Source organism: Equus quagga, chromosome 9 (assembly GCF_021613505.1).
Source record: "Equus quagga isolate Etosha38 chromosome 9, UCLA_HA_Equagga_1.0, whole genome shotgun sequence".
Taxonomy (NCBI): domain Eukaryota; kingdom Metazoa; phylum Chordata; class Mammalia; order Perissodactyla; family Equidae; genus Equus; species Equus quagga.
This window is the reverse complement of record NC_060275.1, coordinates 25,262,647-25,285,055: the sequence shown is the minus strand read 5'-3', so window position 1 is coordinate 25,285,055 and position 22,409 is coordinate 25,262,647. Positions and strand designations below refer to the sequence as shown.

Sequence of the window (22,409 nt, the reverse complement as noted above, 5' to 3'; positions counted from 1 at the left end):
GCAAAGAATACATGTGGTAAGAAATTGCTAAAGATCAAGTTATCTCCTTGAAAAGGCAGGAAGAAGATGTGTATCTATACAAATCAATATTTCAATGAATTATCCCTCCCTCAAGTTGTAAATGAAATAATGAGGTCACAGAGTTTATCTCAGCCTGACCAACGGCTCCTTTGATCCAAGCCAATGTTTCTCAAAGTGTGATCCCTGGATGAGCAGCATTAGCATCACTTGGGAACTTGAGATGCAAATTCTTGGGCCCCATCTCAGATGCACTGAATTAGAAGCTCTGAGGATGGGCCCAACAATCTGTGTTTTAAAAAGCCTTCTGGGGCCGGTCCTGTGGTGTAGTGGTTAAGTTTGGCATGCTCCGCTTCAGCAGCCCAGGTTCACAGGTTTGGATCCTGGGTGTGGACCTACACCACTCAACAGCCATGCTATGGCAGCAACCCACATACAAAATGGAGGAAGATTGGCACAGATGTTAGCTCAGGGCAAATCTTCCTCAGAAAAAAAAAGCTTTCTGAATGATTCTCATGCCTGCTAAGAAGCCATATCCTTACTGATTTTCTGCCTACTTGATCTATTAGTTATTGACAAGGAGAGTCTCAACATAATACCAGATTTGTCTATTTTTCTCTCATTTCTATCAGTTTTTCTTCACATATTTTGATGCTCTGTTGTTAGGTGCATACATGTTTAGGAAAGTATGTCTTTTTGGAGAATGACCCCTCTATCATTATGTAGTGTTTCTGTTTATCCCTGATAATTTTCCTTGTTCTGAAGTCTACTTTGTCCAAAATGAATACAGCTACTTCAGCTTTTTCTTGATTAGTATCATAATTGAATATCTTTCTCCATCCCTTTACTTTTGATCTATTGTATTCTTTATATTTAAAGTTGTTTTCTTGTAGACAACATAGAGTTAGGTCTTATGTGTTTTTTTTCTAAATCCACTCTGAGGATCTCTGTCTTTTAATTGGTGTAATTAGACCTGTTCACATTGAATATGATTATTGATATATTTGGGTTAGTATCAACTATGTTGGCAACTATTTTCTATTTGTTGTCAAAGGCTTCTTTTCCTACTTTCTCTGGTTTTAGTTGAGCATTTTTTATTAGTAAACAATTATACTTCTTTTAAAATATTTTTAGTGGTTTCTCTAGAATTTGCAACATATTATAACATTTGTGGAGTTTTAAAACCACCACTATTATATGTATAGATATATAGGGAGCACAATATTGCAAAATATTAACATTTGAAGAATTTAAGTGAAGAGTATATGAGTGTTTGTTGTTCAAATCTTTCCATTTTTATGTATGTTTGAAATTTTTCAAAATAAAAAGTTGGGGGGAAATGTTACTGTGCAATTGTCTAAGGCCAGCTAACCTAGTTTTTTTCTTCTTGTAGGCAATTTGCTTTTCACCTGAATGATTGAAGAATTCTTTCTTTATCCTTAAAGTTGAATAACTTAACTTGGATATTTCTAGTTATAGAGAGTCTCTTAATAAATTTTCCTGGAATGCAATGTGCACCTCCATTTAGAGGCTCAATTTTTTCTGGGTAATCACCTTTATTATATATTCTGGATTCTTCTGGTCCATTTTTTTTGGCACTTTGCATTTAGGACACTAATTATCCTCATGTTGGATCATTTCTGTCTTCTGTTTCTGTGGGCTTGTCTGTATTTGCTTTAATTTCTTCTTTTTTTCAACTGCATGGACTGTGATCATCTTAAGCTTTTCTTTTAACTTGATTTTCAAAGGTCTCTTTTCTAGTCTTTGTTATTTGTACTTCATTGTATTTATTGTGTAAAGGTGTTTTTCATATAGATATAGGTTTTTTGCTATTCCTTTAATTACGTATTTCTGTAAAGTCATTTTCTTTACCAGTTTTTGCATGGTTTCTTCCTTTCTTGCCTCCTTTTCTCTTTTTTTTTCCCTTTCATTTGATTTCATTATTAAATGCCCTGAACCAATGCTCTACTCTTCACAATTCCAAGGACTAGCCCATCCCTTTGGGGAATACTCTCAACCTTCGTGTCATTTCCCAGTGGGAAACTAGACTCAGTTAGAGCGAGAGCCGTGGCCAAGAAGAAGGAAAAATGAAAGGGTATCCCTCAGTTGCTAATCTCTACATCCCCTTCAATTCTTACAGCTATGGGCTCTCCAATGTGATTTCAGGAGTGGCACTGTGGTTAGGAGCCAGGCCGTGTCCCAGCTCTCCTCTCTGCTCCAGAATCTTGTTTCCCTCCTTGACAAAAGTTTTTAAAGTTTATTGCCTTATATTAGCTCCTTTTTCTTGTTGGCAATTATTAGTGCCCCCTTTTGGGGGGAGGAGGGATGCTTTTAAAAAAATATATATTTTTGGTGTATTTTATTAAGTAGGGGAAGGAAAAATCTGTGGATTTTCCTTTTTAACCTAAAAGTCTACTATCCTCTACCTAGTCATATTTATATTTGAAAAGCAGGCTATCGGAAGGGGGAAATATGTTTCACAAGAAAAAAGAACCTAATGCTTTGAGCTGGAAGTGATCTTGGAAGTCATTCACTTCTCAGGTTCACACAGGCAATTAGTGATGAGTGGGACTACGAAAAGGTTTTCTTCTGTCTCCCTAATAAGTGGAGGATTAGACATCAGAGACAGAAAGAGAGAAAGAGATAGAGTAGTTTTCATGCTGGGGACCTTCCCTTCCTGCCTCTAATCATACCGCATACCTCTGGGCCTTTGTTAAGGGCAGCCTGGTGGCACAGAAATTGGGGCTCTGACTATAACACTGAAAAAATATACACTGGAGAAAGACTCAATAACGTGAGGGAAGTACTCTAGGGGAAATTAAAAGCTTTTTTATTTTTCTTCTCCTTACTGATTAAAAAAAAAACTGCCAGAGCTATAACTCATTTTAGGTACGAGACTTGGGAAAAGCAAGAAGTTTGATTTTCTGGGATGATTCATCTCAGCTGCTATGACTGCTGATGAGAATTGAGAAATGATCCCTGTGAGAACTGTATTACAAGTAAATGCCTTGGGTTATAATTTTGTCAGTTGGAAAATGGCTTTTAAAAACAAGCCGAAGGAGTGTAATTTAGTAGGAAATGTAAAAACATAATCTGCCTTGGATGTTATAACTCCCCCAAAGGGTCCGATCTGTCCCTTTTGATCAGTGAGGCATCTCCGAAGGTGCCCCATCTCTTAGCATGAGCCTTCCTTCTTCTGAAAGGAAGACCCGTTAGCACCAGAAAGCTATGAAGCTGTCCCCAAACTTATTGAACGAATTGGTTGTTAGTCATTGGACAAAACCAGAGAAATAAAGATTTCCCAAGCTGCCCAGAAATGCAGAGTCCTGTTGCTCAAAGAGATCCTTGATCATTATTCCACAATGAGGCCCTCGGTTAACTCTGACTTGGGTACATCCAGAAGGTAAACCTGACACCTAGCTGGGAGAAAAAGACAAAGAGAAGTATGGACAGTATGAATAAAGTCTTTCCTCTCAAAGTCAGTTGGATATCAAAACCTTGCAATTCATAAATAATCTAGAATTGTTCAAGCGGTGATGTAAGTGACATGAGGGAATTAAACAATAATGGAAGTCTTTAGGTTCAGAAACAGAAATCCTGGGAACAAATGACCCCCTGTTCCTGAGAGACAGCAGAGCATCATGGTGAAGAGGACAGGCTCTGAGGTCAGGGCCCCATTTTGCCATCTATTGACTTGGGCAAGTTACTTAATTATAAGCCTCAGTTTCCTCATCCATAAAGTATAGATCATGATTATAAGTATTCATAAGTTTATTACGAAGATTCAATAGGATAAGATACATAAAATACCTGGATTAGAGCAAGCACCCAATAAATGCTAACTGATGCTATTGTTATTAATTTTTTCCTGAAGACCAGAGTTCACATTAATTTTATTCTTGCTCATATTTATGCGAGGAACAGTTCAGCAATTTCTTACACCCTGCTCTTTTCATTTTTTCCCTTTTGTATATATGTGGTTACAATCCTGAAGAAGACAGGTTTTGGTTTTGTTCCATTTTTATCTGCCTCCAAACATCTCCCTGTGCCTACTGTCTCATAAAAGTGGCTAGATTTTCTTCTGAGAAAATATTTCTGTCCCATTCTCAGACCTCATGTTTTGGGTAGGGGTGACCTGGCCCCCAGCTTCCAGGTGTTTGGCTGATCAGATCATTCCATCCCTCTAAATAGATGGATTGGTTCAGGAATGGACAGATGACCCAAGCCAAGGAGATGCAATCCTGGGGCCTTCTCTAGATCTCTTAGGAAAGCGAGAACTCCTAACCTGTAAGAGTATAAGTCCAGAGGTACCAGAAGTCACTATGGAAAAAAGCTTGTCTGAGAATGGAACTGTGGACGTTGATAACAAAATGGAGTAACATATGTCAGGGCTTCTAAAACAGAGCTGGGGGGCCGTTGAGGAAGTGAGGCTTATGCATGTATGCCATGTCTCTGCCCAGATGGAATGTAACTTTTTGAACTGTGCCCCACTGTTGTTACCTTGACCTTTCTTTACGAAAAGAAAAAACACTTACTTCTATAGAAAAGTGCTTACTTCCCTAGATAAGAACTTTTTTGCCTTGGAAATGGCCCTAGCAACCAATCACACATAGCCAAGGAATAACAGTTGTGGCCAGCACCCATCTTGTTGCTAGCATCCCATGTGTTGCAAAACAACCTGTGTGTGTTCTCTCTTTTTTCTCTCTATAAGCCCTTGCCTTGTTTGTCTTCTCCAGAGCACATTTTGGGTTTCTGCCTAACTCTGCATCTCCTGAATTGCAATTCTAATTGCCCAAATAAATATGTATTGTTTAAATTACAGTGATTTTTCCTTGGTCAACAGGACCAACACAGAGGAGTACAGAACTGAGAGAGAGAGAGGGCTTCCTGACAGCACGTTTGAGGACTTGAATCCACTTGTAACTGAAGACACACACACACACACACACACACACACACTTTACAGTTTATAAGCCAAATAAAGTCTTTTTTTCTCACTTAAGTCAGTTTGGATTGAGTTTCTGTTATTGTAAAAAGGAGTCCTGACAAATAAATCAGTCCTAGAAGGGAAATATGAAGTGGGCCATGTGATCCAATTGCTCATTTCTATATTTTTTCCACATTTCCCCCCCTCCTCTTGTATTTAGTGCCTTTGTGCTCTCTTCTTCCTATTTATTTTCTCAGGGGAAATAATCTGATAGTGTTTGTCCTTGATGCTGCAGGGTGAATTTCTGTTACTGTGTTATTTTTCCTAGAGTATTGACAGTTTAAGCCTCACATCTAGTCCTACAATGAAAGGTTTTGTTCCTGCTAAAGGAATTTAGCTCTAAATAAGTAGGTGTGTCAAGATTAAAAGACTTAAAAAAATGTATCAACCAAATAACAATGTTTAAATCTTGTTTGGATTCTAATTCAAACAAACCAATGTTTTTTAAATAAATACTTTATATATAATCAGGGGAAACTGAACATTGACTGGATGTTTGTTATTCAGGAATAATTGTTAAAATATGTGATAATACTAACATGGTAATGTTTAAAACGTTTCTATTGTTGGGAGATAAATATGGAAATATTTTTGGATAAAAAATACAATGTTTGAGATTTGCTTCAAAATATTCCAGTAAGCAAGGGATGGGAGGCAAGGCGGTATAGATGAAACAAGACTTGCAATAAGTTAATAATGGTGGAAGCTGGGTGATGAGTTGAGCATGAGGTTCATTATACTTTTCTAACTTTACATGTTTGAAATTTTCCATAATCAAAGTAACAAGTAGAATTGGCCAAGACTACTAGTGGCCTACCCAGAATCTATGCTTTTGTTCTGCCTTACAAACAGAATCCCTGTATTGTTGAGGATGCAATGTAACTATCCAGATCAGGTTATTTTTTAATGATTTTTTTTTCCAGTCTCCCTTGCAGGTGTGCGTGAAAAGCAGATAGACGCCACTGCGTGTGGCTTCCAGAGAAACTCTTTAAAGTAGCTGGCTTAACTGGCAGGTAAGCCTGTTACTCTTCACTCTTTTCTGCTGCCTGGACAGGAACCTGAGGACAGCAACTGTCAGTCATCTTGTATCATAGGCAATCTCAAGGCCAGCACGCATGATAATTTGAAGGGTAGCGCCCAAAGATGGAAAGAACTTTGACACTTGATGACTGTAGAGCTGCCACACCAGCCCTGGAATGCTTTCCCCTTTTTTTCAACAGAGAGAATTACACCTTTTTCTTGTTTTAAATTTCACTAGCCCTTACAGAAGCTGTAGACCCCACGAAGACAGGGTCCCTGTCTTCTGGCTCACAAACTTGGCTTCTTTTTGGAATTATCTGTAGTGTTATAAAAAATATTAAGGCTTGGATCTCACTTCCAGACTGTCTGATTTCATTGACTTGGGGTACTGCCTAGGCACTGGAATTTGTGAAAGCTGGCCCTGTTAATTCTAACATGCAGCGAATTTGGAGACCCACTGTTCTAGCTCGCCGTTTGATCCCTGGACCGCTCGGCCTCGGACTGGGCCGCGGTCAGCATTAGGCGGCTGAGATCACCCGTGACCCCCGGAGTGGGAGGGGCACCAGCCCTGCAGCATTTCGCGCCAAAGCCGACCCAGCCCCGCCTTTTCCCCGTCCGGCCACGCCCCCGGCCCCGCCTCAGGCCCCGGCCAGCTGTGGTCCTGGACTACTCGGAAACGCGTGTAGCCGCTGAGCCGGCGTTCCGGGAGCGTCGATGTGCGCCTGCGCGGCGCCGGGTCCCGGCGGGCAGTTTGAATTTCGTTCCCGGAGTCACGTCTCGCGATCACGGGCTTCCGGCCGAGACGGGGGTCTCCGCGGCTGGCAGCCAGGTATCGAATGGGCTCTTTTGCTCCCAGACCCGCAAGAGGTTGCAGTCTGATGTGGGGATCCCCCCCTCGGAAGTAGGCGGAAGGCATTGCTTGGGCGAGGTAGGATATGCAGGGTCGCGCGGGCGGGGCGGAGGAGCGGGGCTTGACGTTCCTGCGCTGGGTCGGCTGGACCTCCCCCACATTTAGACCAGCTTTAGCTGCTTTAGACCTCACCTACCCTCGGGGTAGATGTAACTGACTCCTTCCTTCCCCCTCCCTCCGCCTCCTTACCGACCTCAAAGAGTAAAGCCCTAATCCCCCCCGCCCCCAGCATAGGAGAAATGCTTACCTGGACCCGTTTCTTGGAACTTACTGTATTTTTCCTTAAAATTCTTGTGTATTTTGGACTTTTAAAGAAAATACCAATGTTGTCTTTATATATAAACAGTGGATTTGTCCCCCTAATCCTTAGGGAAATGATGCAGGTTTATCCTTTGTACCTTGGTTTGGAATGCATTGATTATAGAAGGTTCTAAGACAGGTCAGTACTGGACGTTGGTTGGAAAGTGAATTTTGTAGAATTGAAAGAAATTACTCTTGAGTTTTTGTACTTACCTTTCAAGGAGGTGTGATTTACTGGATATTTACTATTGGATTTTGAAAGTGAACAGAAATTTGTGTTTTTAAAAAAAATTTTAATAAACATGTTTATATATTTTTTTTCCTCAGAGCCTTAAAGGATGGCCTCCTCAGATCTGGAACAGTTATGCTCTCATATTAATGAAAAGATTGGCCATATTAAAAAAACTCTGTCATTAAGAAACTGTGGTAAGTAAAGACAAATTTCACTGACTTTGTACCTACACAATGCATTTTGGGTATTGTTCCACTTTGAATATCTTATGCCTAGTTAAATGAATGTATCTTAGAAAGGTAACTTTAAGTTTTGAATAGTGACGTTTAAAGCTTGCCAGCATCCATATTTTGAATATTGCGGAGAATACTAAAATGTAAGTTACATTGAACAATGGCCTGGATATTAATTAGATTTATTTACTTACATTTTTCTGAGATGCACAAAACATATTAGTAAGATGTGAAGGTTATGTGGCATTTGTGGTTCTATAGCTAAATGGAGATACTGAAAGATAAGGAATAAAAACAAAAGTGGAAAAAACCCAGGGAGCTAGGAGCTCATAACCCATCTTACAGCCCGCTTTGGAGGAAGGTTATCACTATGTATCACTGGGAAACAACTAATTGAAAATGAAATCAGTTTTTTAATCATCCAGAAACTTGGAGGTTGTAACCATCTTCCAAAATATTTTGAAGCACTGAGAGAATGATGCAATGGAAGTGCAAAGAAGTAAGTGATCCTTGTCAAGTCTGGAAAAATGTTAATAAAAATGATGTGCTGTTCCCCAGCCCTATCTAGGAGAGTTTAAGATTTATTGATAGGCAGAACTCCATCTGCTGGGAAGATCGTGTTGAACTTTTACTGTAGTTTGTATTATGAATTGATAATTTAAAAAATTTTTTCAAACATGAAATTATAATGTTGGAATGCCCGTTTGAACTATGCATGTCCTCCTAGGGACTCTGATATTCTGCATCCCTTGTTGAGAACCTCTAATAAAGGAGCCTCATCCATCTTACAGTCTATGGCTCACGTACGCTCTAGAAAGTTAAAGCCGAAGGAACTGTGGGTTCATCTTCTCCAGCCCCCTCATGTCACACTGGAGGAAACTGAGACTCTCAGGAGTCAGGTGACTTGCCCAGGTCCCCCAGCTCATGAGTAGTGGTTGAGACCAGTTTCTGTGTCCTGATTCCCAGTCTAGTACTCTTTGTATTTCTATGCCACTTTTATTGAAAAATCTAAAAAGGACATTTAGTTTAGTTTTTTTTTTTTTTTTGCTGAGGAAGATTCACTTTGAGCTGACATCTGTGCCAGTCTTCCTCTATTTTGTATGTGGGTCACTGCCAGAGCATGGCTGCCAACGAGTGATGTAGGTCTGTGCCCCAGGAACTGAACCTGGGCCACAAAAGCAGAGTGTGCTAAACTTAACTACTAGGCTGCAGGGCTGGCCCCTAGATTTTTAATGATATGATGCAGTGGTTTACAATAAGAAATATATATATTGGTGTCTGCCCCCAGTTCCTGACACAGAGCTCCTAAAACTCTTGTAGTTTCCTAAGTGATAAGAACAGTGGGAGTATCTTTTGTTCTAATATCTGGTCTTTGACCTCAGTTCCTGACACAGGGCTCCTGAAACCCTTATAATTTCCTGGGTAATAGGAGTGTTTTTTGTTCTAAAGAGGCAACTCTGAGTGGGCTTCTGGATGGCCCCTGGATGAGAGCTGGTCACCAGAAAGACCAAACCATGATTAGAAGCTTGGAATTTTCAGCCCCATCTCGTATTCTCTTGGTAAGGGAGAAGGTCTAAAAATAGAGTTAGTGATAGATCATGACTTCATCATGAAGCCTCCTAAAACCCCAAAAGTATGAGGTTCTTGGAGAGCTTCCGGGTTGGGGAACAGCTGGAGGTGCTGGGAGAGTGGTACCCTCAGAGAGGGCAGGGTAGCTCTCTGCCCCTTCCCACATCCCTTGCCCTGTGCTTCTCTTCCAGTGGATGTTCATCTGTATCCTGTATCATGTTCCTTTGAAATAAGTCAACTGTTTTCCCGAGTTCTCTGAGCTGTTCTAGCAAAGTAATTGAACCTGAGGAGGGAGTTGTGGGAACCTCTGATTTATAGCCAGTTGGTCATAAGCACAGGTAGCAACCTGGACTTGGCGATGGGCATCTGAAAGGGGTGGGTGGACGGTCTTGTGGGACTAAGTCCTTAACCTGTGGGATCTGATGCTATCTCTCGGTAGATAGAGTCAGAATTGAGTTGAATTGTAGGACACCCACTGGTGTCACAGAGAATTGCTTGTTGTGAGGCCCCCCCCCCAATTTTGTGACCAGAAGTGTCAAAAGTGAAGTGTTCTCTGGAAGGTAAAGGACACACAGGGAAGTAAGACATAGTGGGAAGAACTGGGTTTTTCCCTACATAGGAGGTGGAAAACTGAGTTTTTTCCTTTACAAATAATTATCCTTGTTTAGATTCTGTTTCTGAGGGCATGATTACTGTTGGATAAAAAGATATAATTTGGAAATCTAGACAACTATCAAACCTTAAGTTTAAATGACTTCACCAAAGCATGAGGAAGCATGAGGCCTGGCTGAAGCCGACCTATTAGATTACTGCACACTGGGTGACTGTCATTTGTGTGTGGAGAGAGTCATTTGTTTGGTTCCATACCTATTTAATAAAGTCCAGTAATTTGTTTGCCACTTTGCTGTGATTTACTAGATCACTAGTATAAAAGGTCGTGAATTTGCTCGATTGATTATATTACTACAGATCAGTAAACAAGACCCTAAAATTAGGTGACTAAAGATTGAGATAGCAGTGCACAGGAATGAGATCCAATTACAGGCATACCTCATTTTATTGCATTTTGCTTTATTGCACTTCCCAGATACTGCATTTTTTACAAGACCGTCCACCAGCAAAAAGATTACTACTCGCTGAAGACTCAGATGGTGGTTAGCATTTTTTAGCAATAAAGTATCTTTTAATTAAGATATGTACATTTTTTTAGACATAATGCTATTGCACACTTAATTGACTACAGTATAGTGTAAACATGACTTTTATATGCACTGGGAAACAGAAAAGTTTGTGACTCGCTTTATTGCTGTGGTCTGGAACCGAGCCTGCAATATCTCCGAGGTATGCCTGTAGTTGTCTGACCATCTGAAATTAATCTCAGTAGACACATCGATACTCTCATTTACTTATTAATGTGTTTTAGTTGTTATGAGCCTAGTGTCAAATACAATTAGCATTGCTCTGTTAGATAGAATAATACACTACTTCTCGTTATGATGCTGAATAGCAGTCAGCCTTTACTGATGCTTTGCTAGGTTCCAGACACAGTGCTAAAGCCAGCTTATGTACTTTTTCACTTATCTTCACAGTAACCTGAGGTAGGTACTGGTTTCTCTGACTTCAGGCCTGGGGCTTCTAGCCGTTTCACTCTACTGCCTCCATAATCTAGAGATAAAGGTCAAATTGTGCTTTTACTTATGTGTATTTCATTGTTTAGTTGCTGGAGGTGAAGAAGGAAAGATTTGATTATCAGGATAGTCTTTTGTGCTTTAGATCTGCCCTTTAAAAAAGTTTTTTTTACTACTTCTTTTATTTCTAGAGAGGAGAGTACTCTGGTTTTCCCATCCTCAAATCCATGAAGCTAGACAGAGGGGCTAGGAGGTGGGGTTGGGAGTAAGACAGCATGCTACTTTATAAACATCTGGTTTTGTTTCTGCCAGGCACCTTGGGGTCATCACCAGCCTGTGAGTTTTTATGTTATTCTCTCTGCTTGGGGATTCAGAATAGTGTGGACAGCGTATCTATGAATCCTAAACCTCTATTAGAGATTCTGAAGGGGAGCTCTCCCCCACCTCCCACACACACTTGAGGGCTAATCTAAAACATAATCTCACCTCCCTGGCCAGTGATTGGAATTTTTCAGGTTGCGTTTTCACTGAAGATACATCCGGTGAAGAGAGGTCCTGGCCTCATTTGGGATTCTCACTTCCAACACCCTGTGCTTTGAAGTCCCAAGCTCTTTCTCTTTTGCCCATTATCAACATACCGCCTGCTCTATGGTTCTCTCTTCACATTGGGGCCCTTGGGGATTTACCTTATTCTCATGAAAGCTCAGCTATGCGTGTACATGGGTGTTTATTTTATATAACATTTCTAGGTGTTTTATTACAGTGAAGGAATTTGCCAGAAACAAAACACTCAGGGGATACTTTGTATTTACCTCTCCCTTCCTTGTCTTCCATGCTGCTTGGAAATGAGGTCTTAAGATTATCCATGGAGACAGGTCCTAGGGGCTGAATCAGCAGTCCTTTCTCCACCCTCCAGGCTCTCCCTTGGTAAAGTTGTGTGTTCCAAGAGTTCAATTGGGTACTTGTGTGTTACTGCTTTTCTATACGCTTTGTTCCCATTTTGTCTTTGTTTATTAATAGGCCAAGAACCTACCTTGAAGACCATATTAAATAAAATAGGAGATGAGATCATTGTGGTAAATGAACTTCTAAATAAATTGGAATTGGAAATTCAGTTTCAAGAACAAACCAACAGTTCACTCAAGGTAATGTTATTCTTGGGAAGAAACAAAATTAAAAGGCAGTAAGTACAAACTCCCTAATCACCAGGGAATTCTTAAGGATTTATAATGTTCTTAGCTTTGTGAATTATTATTAATGGTATAGGGTGCCATTTGCATTTTATTTTCCCAGTAAAAGGACTCCAGAGCATGAGAGGTATTTCTTTCTTCATGCTGGTAGCCAATGGAATTCAACTTTACTAAAAAGGAGGATTTCCTAGATAATTCTTGGTAGGTTTAATTTAAACAAATGATATCCTGGGAGAGTAGTGTGAAAGGGACACCTGCCCTGGGGTGAGGAGATGTGGATTCTCACCCTGGCTGCCCTTAGCAGCCTCTGCCACCCTGAGAAAGCCATTTTACCTGTTGGGGTCTCAGGGTCCTCATTTGGTTAATAATGGGTCATACTGAACTATTCCTTAGGTCTCTTCTATTCTGAATTTCTGTATTTCTATAAAATGCATTATTTGCGTTTTCAAGTAAAGTAAGACTTGAGCCTCATTCACATGCATGCTTTGTTCTAAATAAGCCTTCTAGTTGACTTTAACTAATTAAAGTGCTTGTGTACTTTCTTTTGGAAAAATGCTCGATCCATGCCATAATTATCTCATGCTGTTAGAGCCGCTGATGTGTTCAGTGAGATTGAACAAGGTGGCCTCTACGGTCCCTTTCAGCCTGGTAATCCCTATGGTCTGAAAGATTTTTCAGCTATAGGAATGAGCATGATTATGCCTATCTTACTAGTAGTTGAAATGAAATTATTGTCTATGAGCATCATTCAGCTCTTCAAAAGAAAGATGTCATATAAATTCAAAATAGAAATCGATATTGATTTCAGTTCTAATCTGCCCAAGAATTTCCAGCGTTAGGTGTTGGCCTAGAGAGTATTCAACTCAGAATGGAAGGCTATTTGGAATTTTTCTTCACGTTGTGATTGAGAATCAGATAACAGGAATCCAAAGGTGCCAAATATTTTCCTTATTAAATTTGTATGACTTCATAGTCTCAAGTTCTAGTGGAAGTTAACACAAGCAGTTATGACCAAGTAGAAATTTTCATTAAGCTGGAATATGTGCATGTCAGCAATGGAAATCACTCCAAGCAGCATCTCGTGCTTGCAGGCATTTTCACTCTGGCGCTGTGTGCAGATAACACTGGGGAAGGTTTGCTAAGTCAACAAAAGCAATTTACCAGGATGATGAACGTAAATCTTTCATATGTTTTTCAGTTGCATCCCAAGTTGAAGTAAAATACTAAAGAAAGAGCTAAAATAGAAAGAATTCAATGCCAGTTTTTCCTGTTGTAATGTGATTCTAGCAATTGTTCTCTGGGAAAACCCAGTAGAGAAAGATAATGTAGTGCCTTCTAAAAACAGCTCTAGAAACCGAAGAGCTCTTTTTATAATATTGCTGCATTCAGTGCTTTTCCATCCCTTTTGTGTTCTGAACACACAATCGTTGTGATTGTGGTTCACAGCCTTTCATGCTCTTTATAACATCTTAAAACACAGGCGAGAAAGATGCTTATTTGTGAGCATTTTTTAAATTTTAGGAACTCTATGAATCTCTCGAAGAAGATTATAAAGATGTGGAACATCTCAAAGAAAACATTCCTCCCCATTTGCCTCAAGTAACAGTAACCAAGAACTTGTAAGTCTACGTATAATTATTCTTGCTATCTGGATTAGTAAACCTATTAAAACAAACACCTTAAGTCTTTTTGCTTTTTCGTGTACTTGCAGTTTTGTTAGTAATTATCTAGTTTTTTTGTCACTTACTCTAGAAATAATATCTCCCTGTCTTCACCAGTTTTCTTATCCTGCTGTCTCTGAAGAAAATGTCACCTCTTTCCCAAGGGTGAGTCTCTTCCAGGCTCTCTTTGGCCACTTTTTCTCATTTCTTTTCCTTAAAGCAGAGTTTGTCAACCTCTGCTCTATTGACATTTTAGGCCAGATAATTCTCTGCTGTGAGAATGGGATCTTTAGTAGCATCCTTGATCTCCACCAGCTAGATATCAGTAGCATCCCACCCCAGCCCCACCCAGTTGTGACAATGCCTTATGTCCTCTGGGGGCCAAAACCTCCCCTGACCCTTGAGAACCACTGCCTTAGGGTAGAAATAATCTTAATGAGCTTCTCATCTTAAAAGAAGCCAAAGGAATGAAACTTAGTTCTGCTTTCCCTCTCAAGCTACTGTCCTATCTCCGTTCACTGCCAATATATGTTTGTGCCTCCCCTTTTTCCCAGAGTCCTTGAAATCTGGCTTTTGGCTGTTATTACTGCCACACTTACGAAATGGATTGCTTGAAGGTCACAAAGAGGTCAAACATCGCTCCTCGGCCGAGATTTTTCTTTTCAGATTTTATTTGCTGTCCATCTTTTGTTTTTGAAGTTATTTTCTGCACCTGACTGTGCCTTCTTAGTTGTCATCCCTCATCTGACTTGGCTGCCTCCTTTTTCCCTGCCCTTCTTTAAGTTACAGGTATCTCCTCAAGCTCTGTTTAACTCACGCGTAGCCAGCACCACTGTTCATGCTCTCACATGTCCAACTTGCTGGAATCTGATGAATGAACTGTTCTCTCCTCCAGCTCTGCATGTCTAAGACTGAACTCGCTGGTTCCTTGTAACCAGCCATGCCTGCTGTTCCCATCCTCCCATCACGTGGACAGGAACTCAGCATCTTCCACCTGGCTCACCCCCTCGTAGCCCTCAGCCTTCCGTCTGCCTCTGTGGGCTGTTGTGTGTCCCTGGCCTCCCTTCTGTTCTCATTACCTGGCTCTGAATGAGATCTTCCATCAGCTTTTGCCTTTATGATTTGGGAGCTTCTGTGTTTTGTCTTTCCAGCATTCCTCCACTCCTATCTCTCCCGTCTTCTGCCGAAATTATATTTCTAAAAAGGGCCTCCAAGTATGTAAAAACATTCCATGGATAACTTAACTTTTTTAAGAAATTTTTTAAATGTATCATATATACAGAAAAGTGATTAAAGTATTATTAAGTGCAAATTAAAGAAGAGTAATAAAACAAACATCAGTGTATCTACCAGTCAGAACAAGAAATAGGATATTACCAATACCTTACAACACTTGTGTTGCAGACTCTCCCGCTATCAAAGAGAGAATAATCCTGGCACTTATGATAATCACACTTTTACATAGGTGTTTTCATAAACAATGTGCTATTTAAATTTGAAGAACTGAGAGGAAGGCATGAACCTTGCTGAGTAGGAAGAGAGCCGTATTACTGCTGACAGTTCAAGGTCTCCAGAAGAAGATAAGCTCAGCAGAGTCCCCGACATGGTCGAGTACCTTGGAACTTCCCTATAAAAAGAGAAAATTAATGGGCAAGGTCATGAATGGATGCTAGGAGCAGGTCTTCATCGGATATCCACCAGGGTTATAGTGTGGCCTGAACGTTGGACATCCAGCAGGAAAATGGCCTGGAAAATAGGCAGAATTTTATTCTTCTAAACTCACTAGGGCCTAGCTTTCAGGGCTAGGTCAAAGCAGAACCTTCCTCTAGGTTGAAATGGGTATTTTCAGCTGACACACACAGCAGGGCATGAAGGAGATATGAGGAGCTTCCTTAGTATATGGTCAAGACAAGCAAGTACCAGCCAGGCTCACCGTGGATTCTTATGTTAGGATTCATGTAAGGATGATGGTGCCATAGCATTGGGCATCTTTATCTTAACCCACAACATGGCCGTCTCCTCAGTCATGCGGTCTCCTCAGTCACACCACCTCCACCAGGCCTGGTTGCTCTCCTTGTCTGGTGCTCAGCTGTCATCTTGGGATCTCACTTCCTGCCTTTCTTGGGCTTCCCTTTGCTTGCTCCTGGGTTGGATCTACTCTTTCCTGTATCCCATTTCTTTTTTGGAGCAGTCAAGCTAATATGGCTTGACTTGCTGCTGGCAACGGGTCTGTTCCTTCCTTGGCAGTTAAACAACCTAGAAGCCACAGCCTATTTCTAGACTCCATTTGCTAGTGAGGTAGGAGCTATATTTTTCATTTTCTCCAAAAATTAGGCAGGACTGAATCCAAGGGTAACCCATGCTCATTGCTGGCAACTAAAATGAATCTGCAACAGGCAGGGACTGATATTAGCAACCAATGGGATAAATTAGAAAAATAGAAGTGTAAGATGATTGATGTTTTCATGTCCAGAAATAGGGAAGTCAGCAAGCTGTTTAGAGGTGAAGTTCAACTTTATACACATTGACTTTGAGGAGGCAGTGGAATAACTGATAAAGATGTTTAGCATGTGTGCTAGATGCATCGTGTTTGCGGTGTGTAAATACAATTATACTGAAGATTTGAGGACTTAATTTTTCAGCACTCTCTTCACTAATGAGATCTTCATGAACAATAGGATTAGGGATAGAAAAAAATGCTGCCTAAAAAATTGTTATATCGAGATGAGTGTGTTTGATACTTATTATTTTCAGTTGGGAAAACTTTCTAGTATGCTGCAGAATTCTGATGATTACCTGTACATCTGTACCTCTGTTCTGTAGTGTTAACGTAGCAGATGTTGACCCTGAAGAACCAGTCAAAGTCAAGGAACCTGCACCCACAAAGAAGCCCCCAAAAGAACAAAGAACTATTAAAGAAATGCTATTTATAACTTCTGATGAGTTTAATGGCATTCCTGCGTAAGTATTTCCATGTTTTTACATTTTCGTAATGCCAGGGCTTTGCCTAACTTCTCAGCTTTATATTGTTACATTTCTCATTACATGTTGTTAGAAAGTGTTATCAGAAAATAACTCATCTGTAATTCCCCTCTCAGATATGAGTATTTCCTTTCAGATTTATTTAGTTTCACATAACAGGTATTCCTGATTGTTATTACAACAATGTAGTTATACTGTAAATACAGTTTACTTGCTTTTTATCATGAGCATTTTCCCATCGTTAACCATTAATATAAACTTGGATTTTAATACTTGTATAATATTTCATCATGTGGCTACCCTATAAGTTATTTAAGCATCGCTTTATTAAATATTTGGGTTGATTTCATTGTTACAAATGATGGTACAGTGAAATTTCTTGTAGACGAGTCTGTTTTGTAATTCCTTATTTCCTTAAGATACAGACCTAGAAGGAGAATCCTTAGGGCAAGGGGCATGATTATTTTACTTTCTTGAGAGTTGTCCATCTCAGTTTTTGTTGTTTTTGTGAGGAAGGTTGTCCCTGAGCTAACATCTATGCCAATCTTCCTCTATTTTATGTGGGATGCTGCCACAGTGTGGCTTGACAAGCGGTGCTGGGTCCTCATCCAGGATCCAAACCTGCGAATGCCGGGCTGCTGAAGCAGAGTGCATGAACTTAACCACTACACTACCAGGCTGGCCCCTGTTGTTTGTTTTTTGTTCCCCTAGATTGGCACCTTAGCTAACATCTGTTGCCAGTCTTCTTTTTTCTTCTTCTTCTTCTTCTCCCCAAAGCCCCCCAGTACATAGTTGTGTATTCTAGTTGTAGGTCCTTCTGGTTGTGCTATGTGGGATGCTGCCTCAACGTGGCCTGATGAGCAGTGCTAGGTCTGCGCTCAGGATCCAAATCAGAGAAACCCTGGGCTGCTGAAGTGGAGCATGTGAACTTAACCACTCGGGCACAGGGCCGGCCCCTGTTTGTTTTATAATTAATAAACTTAATTTGTTTGAACAGTTTTAGGTTTACATAAAAGTTGACAGATAGTCCAGGGTGTTCTCATACCTGGAGACAGTCTCCTCTATTAACATCTTGCATTAGTGTGGAGCATTTGTTAGAACCAATAAACCAATATAGATGCATTATTAACTAAAGTCCACAATTTTCAGTAGGGTTCACTCTTTTCTGTACATTCTGTGGATTTTGACAAATGCATAATGTCATGTGTCCGCCATTACAGTATCATACAGAATAGTTTCACTGCTCTGAAGTGCCCTGTGCTTCACCTCTTCCTCTCTGCCCCGAGCCCCAGGTGATGACTAATCTTTTTACTGTCTCTCTAGTTTGTCTTTTCCAGAATGTCATACAGTTGGAGTCATACACTATGTAGTCTTTTCAGACTGGATTCTTTCACTTAGTAATATGCATTTAAGATTCTTCTCATGTCTCTCTGTGGCTTGATAGCTCATTTCTTTTTATTGCTGACCAATAGTCTATGGTCTGGATGTGCCGCGGTTTGTTTATCCATTCACCTGTTAAAGGACATCTTGGTTGCTTTCAGTTTTGAGCAATTAGGATTAAGGCTGCTGTAAACATTCTGCGTAGGTTTTTGTATGGACATAATTTTCAACTTATTTGGGTAAAAGCCTGGGAGAGTGATTGCTGGATCAAATAGTAAGTCTGTGTTTAGCTTTGTAAGAAACTGCCAAACTGTCTTCCGAAGGGGCTGCACCAGTTTGCGTTCCCCCCAGCAGTGAATGAGAGTTCTGGTTGCTTCACCTCCTCACCTGCATTTAGTTTTGTCAGATTTTTCTATTTTAGCTATTCTACTAGGCATATAATGGTATCTTGTTTTAATTTTCAGTTTCCTAATAATATATGATGTTCAGCGTCTTTTCATATGCTTATTAGCCACTTAAAGAATACCTGGTTGTTTCACAGTTCTGAGACTAGTAACAAGGCAGACGTTTCTCTTTAATCTTTTTTTTTGTCACTCAGTCATTTCCTTTATTGTCAGCTTTATCTTCATGAAAATTCTGTTTGATGCTGTTCAGTTTTTTAAATTGTCATTGTTATTGTTGCCCATTGGCTGAGCTACAGGGAAGAGCACATGTCTGTGAGGAACCTTAGAGGAGAAGAGTCTTTAGAAAATGCTTCCATGAAGAGTTATAGGAAGGAAATTAGAATAGTTGTGGCAGAGTATTCATTTTTAAACTAAGGGGTAATTTAATGAATGAGAGAAGTTAGAAGGTTGGGATAAAGAAGAAGGTATTCCAAGCATGGAGCTTTTATTTATTTATTTTGAAAAATATAATACTGAAGGTGGAATTAAAGTGGAAAAGCTGGGCAGAGGTGGGGGATGGGTATTGAGGAAGTTAAGGTGGTGGTTCAGAGGATTTAAAGGAATGGCGCTGTGGAGAGCTGTGGTGTCAACAGTTTGGAAATTGTGGGTAGAGAAAACAGATGGGCAAAAATGAATTGAGAAAAGAAGCAAATAATGAAAATGAGTGGGTTTTGGTCAATATGAACATTTTCCTTTAAACATATGTATATATTATTTTATGTTAAAGAAGTTGTGATTAGAAAAATAGAAGCAAAGGATGGGGTTTAACGTACTGAATCCACAATTGTTGAAGGGAAAAATTGAGGCAGATCATTAGGTTTTGTTGGGGTGTGTGCAGACCACTCAAAATCGAGAGTCTCCTGTTTTTTGTTGTAAGACTCCATGGTGGCTGGGAGAGGACAAGCAAGGGGGAGATCCGGAGTGAAAGAGTGGGATTTAGAGTGAAAAGAGACGGTGCTGGCAGGGAATTGAGCTAGGGAGTAAAAAAGGGCATGGTGACCCGTTGGTCCTCCTCTGCTGTGCAGCCTTGCAGCGCGACTTCAGCCCTTCTCGTTCGGAAGCTCTCCTTCTTCTCTTTTTTTCCTTCTGTCTCTCTTTGAACAGGTAAGTTTTTATAGAAAACTAGAGTGATATGAGTTATATAATTTATTAATATTTAAAATGTTCTTTCCCTTGCTCACAAACATTTAAAAATGTTTAAATAAACTTCTGCCTTGCAATTAATCAGTCTGAATCAGAATTTGAAAGCTTATTTTAAATTGTAATATTAATTCTGTCTGTGGAGAACTGAGATTAATGCATCTAGCTATAACTAGCGAGGAAAGCACTGATATGTTGTGGTCTCTATTTAATTTTTCAGCCCTTCAGATATGTCTGGTTTATATGGAAGTTGATATAAAAATTTTTTAATGAAGAGTATTAATAGCTTTACTACTGTATAAAGTCATCATATGTAAACATTTTTCAAAGAAAATAATTTTATATAATGATTCTTTTAAAAAAATTAATCGTATGCTTATTTACAGGTACATGAAATCCCGCTTAACCTATTGTCAAATTAATGATGTTATTAAAGAAATCAATAAGGCAGTAGTTAGTAAATATAAGATCCTATATCAACCAAAAAAGTCTATGAATTCTGTGACCAGAAATCTCTATCACAGATTTATTGATGAAGAAACGAAGGATACCAAAGGTAAAATGATGGCATATGTATGTGTACATGTCAACTGTTTAGAGTGTAGTTAAATCGTAAGAAACAAAGCTAATTCTAGAAAATTCTAAATCTAGAGAGAGATTTCTCAAGGGGTGGTTTTCCCACCAGGGAACATTTGGCCATCTCTGCAGACGTTTTTGGTTGTTACAACTGAGGTTGAGGGTGCTGCCGGCATCTAGTGGGTAGAGACCAGGGATGCTGCTAAAGTGCCCAATGCACAAGACAACTCCCACAAAAAGGAATTATCTAGCTCCAAATGTCTGTAGTGCCGAGGCTGAGAAACATTGCCTTAGAGTCTGTTATGGAACTGTACCCAGTGTTTTGAGAATTTGGGCAGTAATGATAACAGTTGGTCAAGCTTATATAGTACTTACTATGTGCCAGATAGGGTACTGAGAGCCTTAGTCCTCACAGCATCCTTATGAGCTGTGTACTATTGTTATCCCCATTGTGCAGACTAGGCAAAGAGAGCGTAAGCTGCCTGCCCAAAGTCAGCCAGTGAAGTGATGGAGCTGCTGTGGTGTCATTTTCTTAACCAGTGTGTCATATTGCCTCTTGAAAAGTGAACTGTTTAGAAGGTACCAGCAGATAGCTAGTGATGTAGTAAGCAGGGCTATGTTTCTCAACATTATGCAACTTCAGTTGAAAGGATAATTATTTTAGCAAGAACACCCGTTCTCACTTCGGTTGGATAATGATAGTAAAAATGATTATAGCATTCATAGTCACAATGTAATGCATTAAAGACGCATCTTGAAAGTTGTCCTTATAAACATTAGCACTAATGTCTTTCTTTTCAGGTCATTATTTTATAGTGGAAGCTGACATAAAGGAGTTCACAGCTTTGAAAGTTGACAAGAGGTTTCACGTGATCCTGAATATTTTACGACACTGCCGGAGGCTCTCAGAGGTCCGAGGGGGAGGCCTTACCCGATACGTTATAACCTGAGGCCCTGTGAGCTTGAGCCAGCCAACAGCAGGGTATAGAGGCTATTCCTGTAGTTTCCTTGTATGTAATTTCTTTTTATATAATTTCTTTAGCTTTTTCATTTTCTTCTTTTGTAAAATGAAATTTTTTTAAGACAAAGCATATATATTTTAAAATTCACTTCCTTTCAGCAAATATTTAACTACCTACCGTATGAGCCTGTGTGCTAGGCATGTAATGGAATAATAAATATTCATGTCTAGTTTTTCTGTTTAGTGACGATGCTGCAGACCCTCATAAGATGGGTGCAGATGCAATAATGGAGAAAAAGATCAAGAAGATAAGGTCAGGGTTACCTAGGCTCTTTGTTATTAAAGGTCATTAGTGTCTAAACTCCATCAATGGCATTTCAGGCTACAGGCAAAAGTTGGATTGGGAGGAAGCCCACCCATGTGGTTATTCTGCTTTCCCATATGTCGTTAGCAAACCACTTACCTGAAATGCATTCAGTATAAACCAACCTGTACACTTCAACCAGTAATTAAATTGCAATTGTATTGAGATGAAAAAGATGATAAAATAACAGGTGTAAGCAGGTTGATAGTGGTCACGGAACATGGGTGGTTGAATAGTAAGAATTTGGTCGTATTTCTCTTTCACACTTGGGGAGACTGTCTGATCTATCTGTGTTTTGGTTAACGTTCTCTAGAGAAACAGAACCAATAGGATATATATTATATATATTATGAGATTTATTATGAGGAATTGGCTCATGCGATTATGGAGGCTGAGAAGTCCCCCAGTCTGCTGTCTGCAAGCTGGAGACCCAGGAAAACTGGTGGTACCATTCAATCTGAGTCTGAAGGCCTGAGAACTGGGGCAGGCCAGGCCGGCGAAGATGAGATGAGGTGTTGCAGCTCAGGCTGTGTGACAGGAAAAAAAAAAAGCAAATGGCTCCTTCCTCCACCTTTTGTTGTGTTCAGGTCCTCCATGGATTTGATGATGCCCACCCACATTGGGGAGGGCAGTCTACTCTACTGAGCCCCCTGATTCAAATGCTAGCTCATTCGGAAGCACTCTCACAGACACACCCAGAAACAGTGTTTAATCTGGGCACCCCGTGGCCAGTCAAGCTGACACGTAAAGTTAACCCGCACAGTCCGTGCCATCTGCTTGGTGGGCTGATCCTTGTAGCAGAGAAAGAACAGTTC

General features: G+C 40.1%; 1 protein-coding gene across 3 annotated transcripts; it reads left to right on the top strand.

Moving 5' to 3' along the window:
- Positions 1–6,800: 6,800 nt before the first annotated feature.
- Positions 6,801–22,007, top strand: SKA1 (spindle and kinetochore associated complex subunit 1). 3 transcript variants are annotated; one of them, XM_046671932.1, is made up of 8 exons: positions 6,801–6,854; positions 7,563–7,661; positions 11,918–12,042; positions 13,609–13,706; positions 13,866–13,913; positions 16,572–16,709; positions 20,080–20,249; positions 21,071–22,007. In XM_046671932.1, exons 2-8 carry the CDS (start codon positions 7,574–7,576, stop codon positions 21,217–21,219), a joined length of 816 nt encoding a protein of 271 aa, XP_046527888.1. In that variant the 5' UTR covers positions 6,801–6,854; positions 7,563–7,573; the 3' UTR covers positions 21,220–22,007. The 3 variants fall into 3 exon arrangements, with proteins under 3 accessions (XP_046527888.1, XP_046527887.1, XP_046527890.1); XM_046671931.1 differs by having other exon boundaries at positions 6,808–6,953; XM_046671934.1 differs by lacking the exon at positions 13,866–13,913 and having other exon boundaries at positions 6,808–6,953.
- The last annotated feature ends 402 nt before the right edge of the window (positions 22,008–22,409 follow it).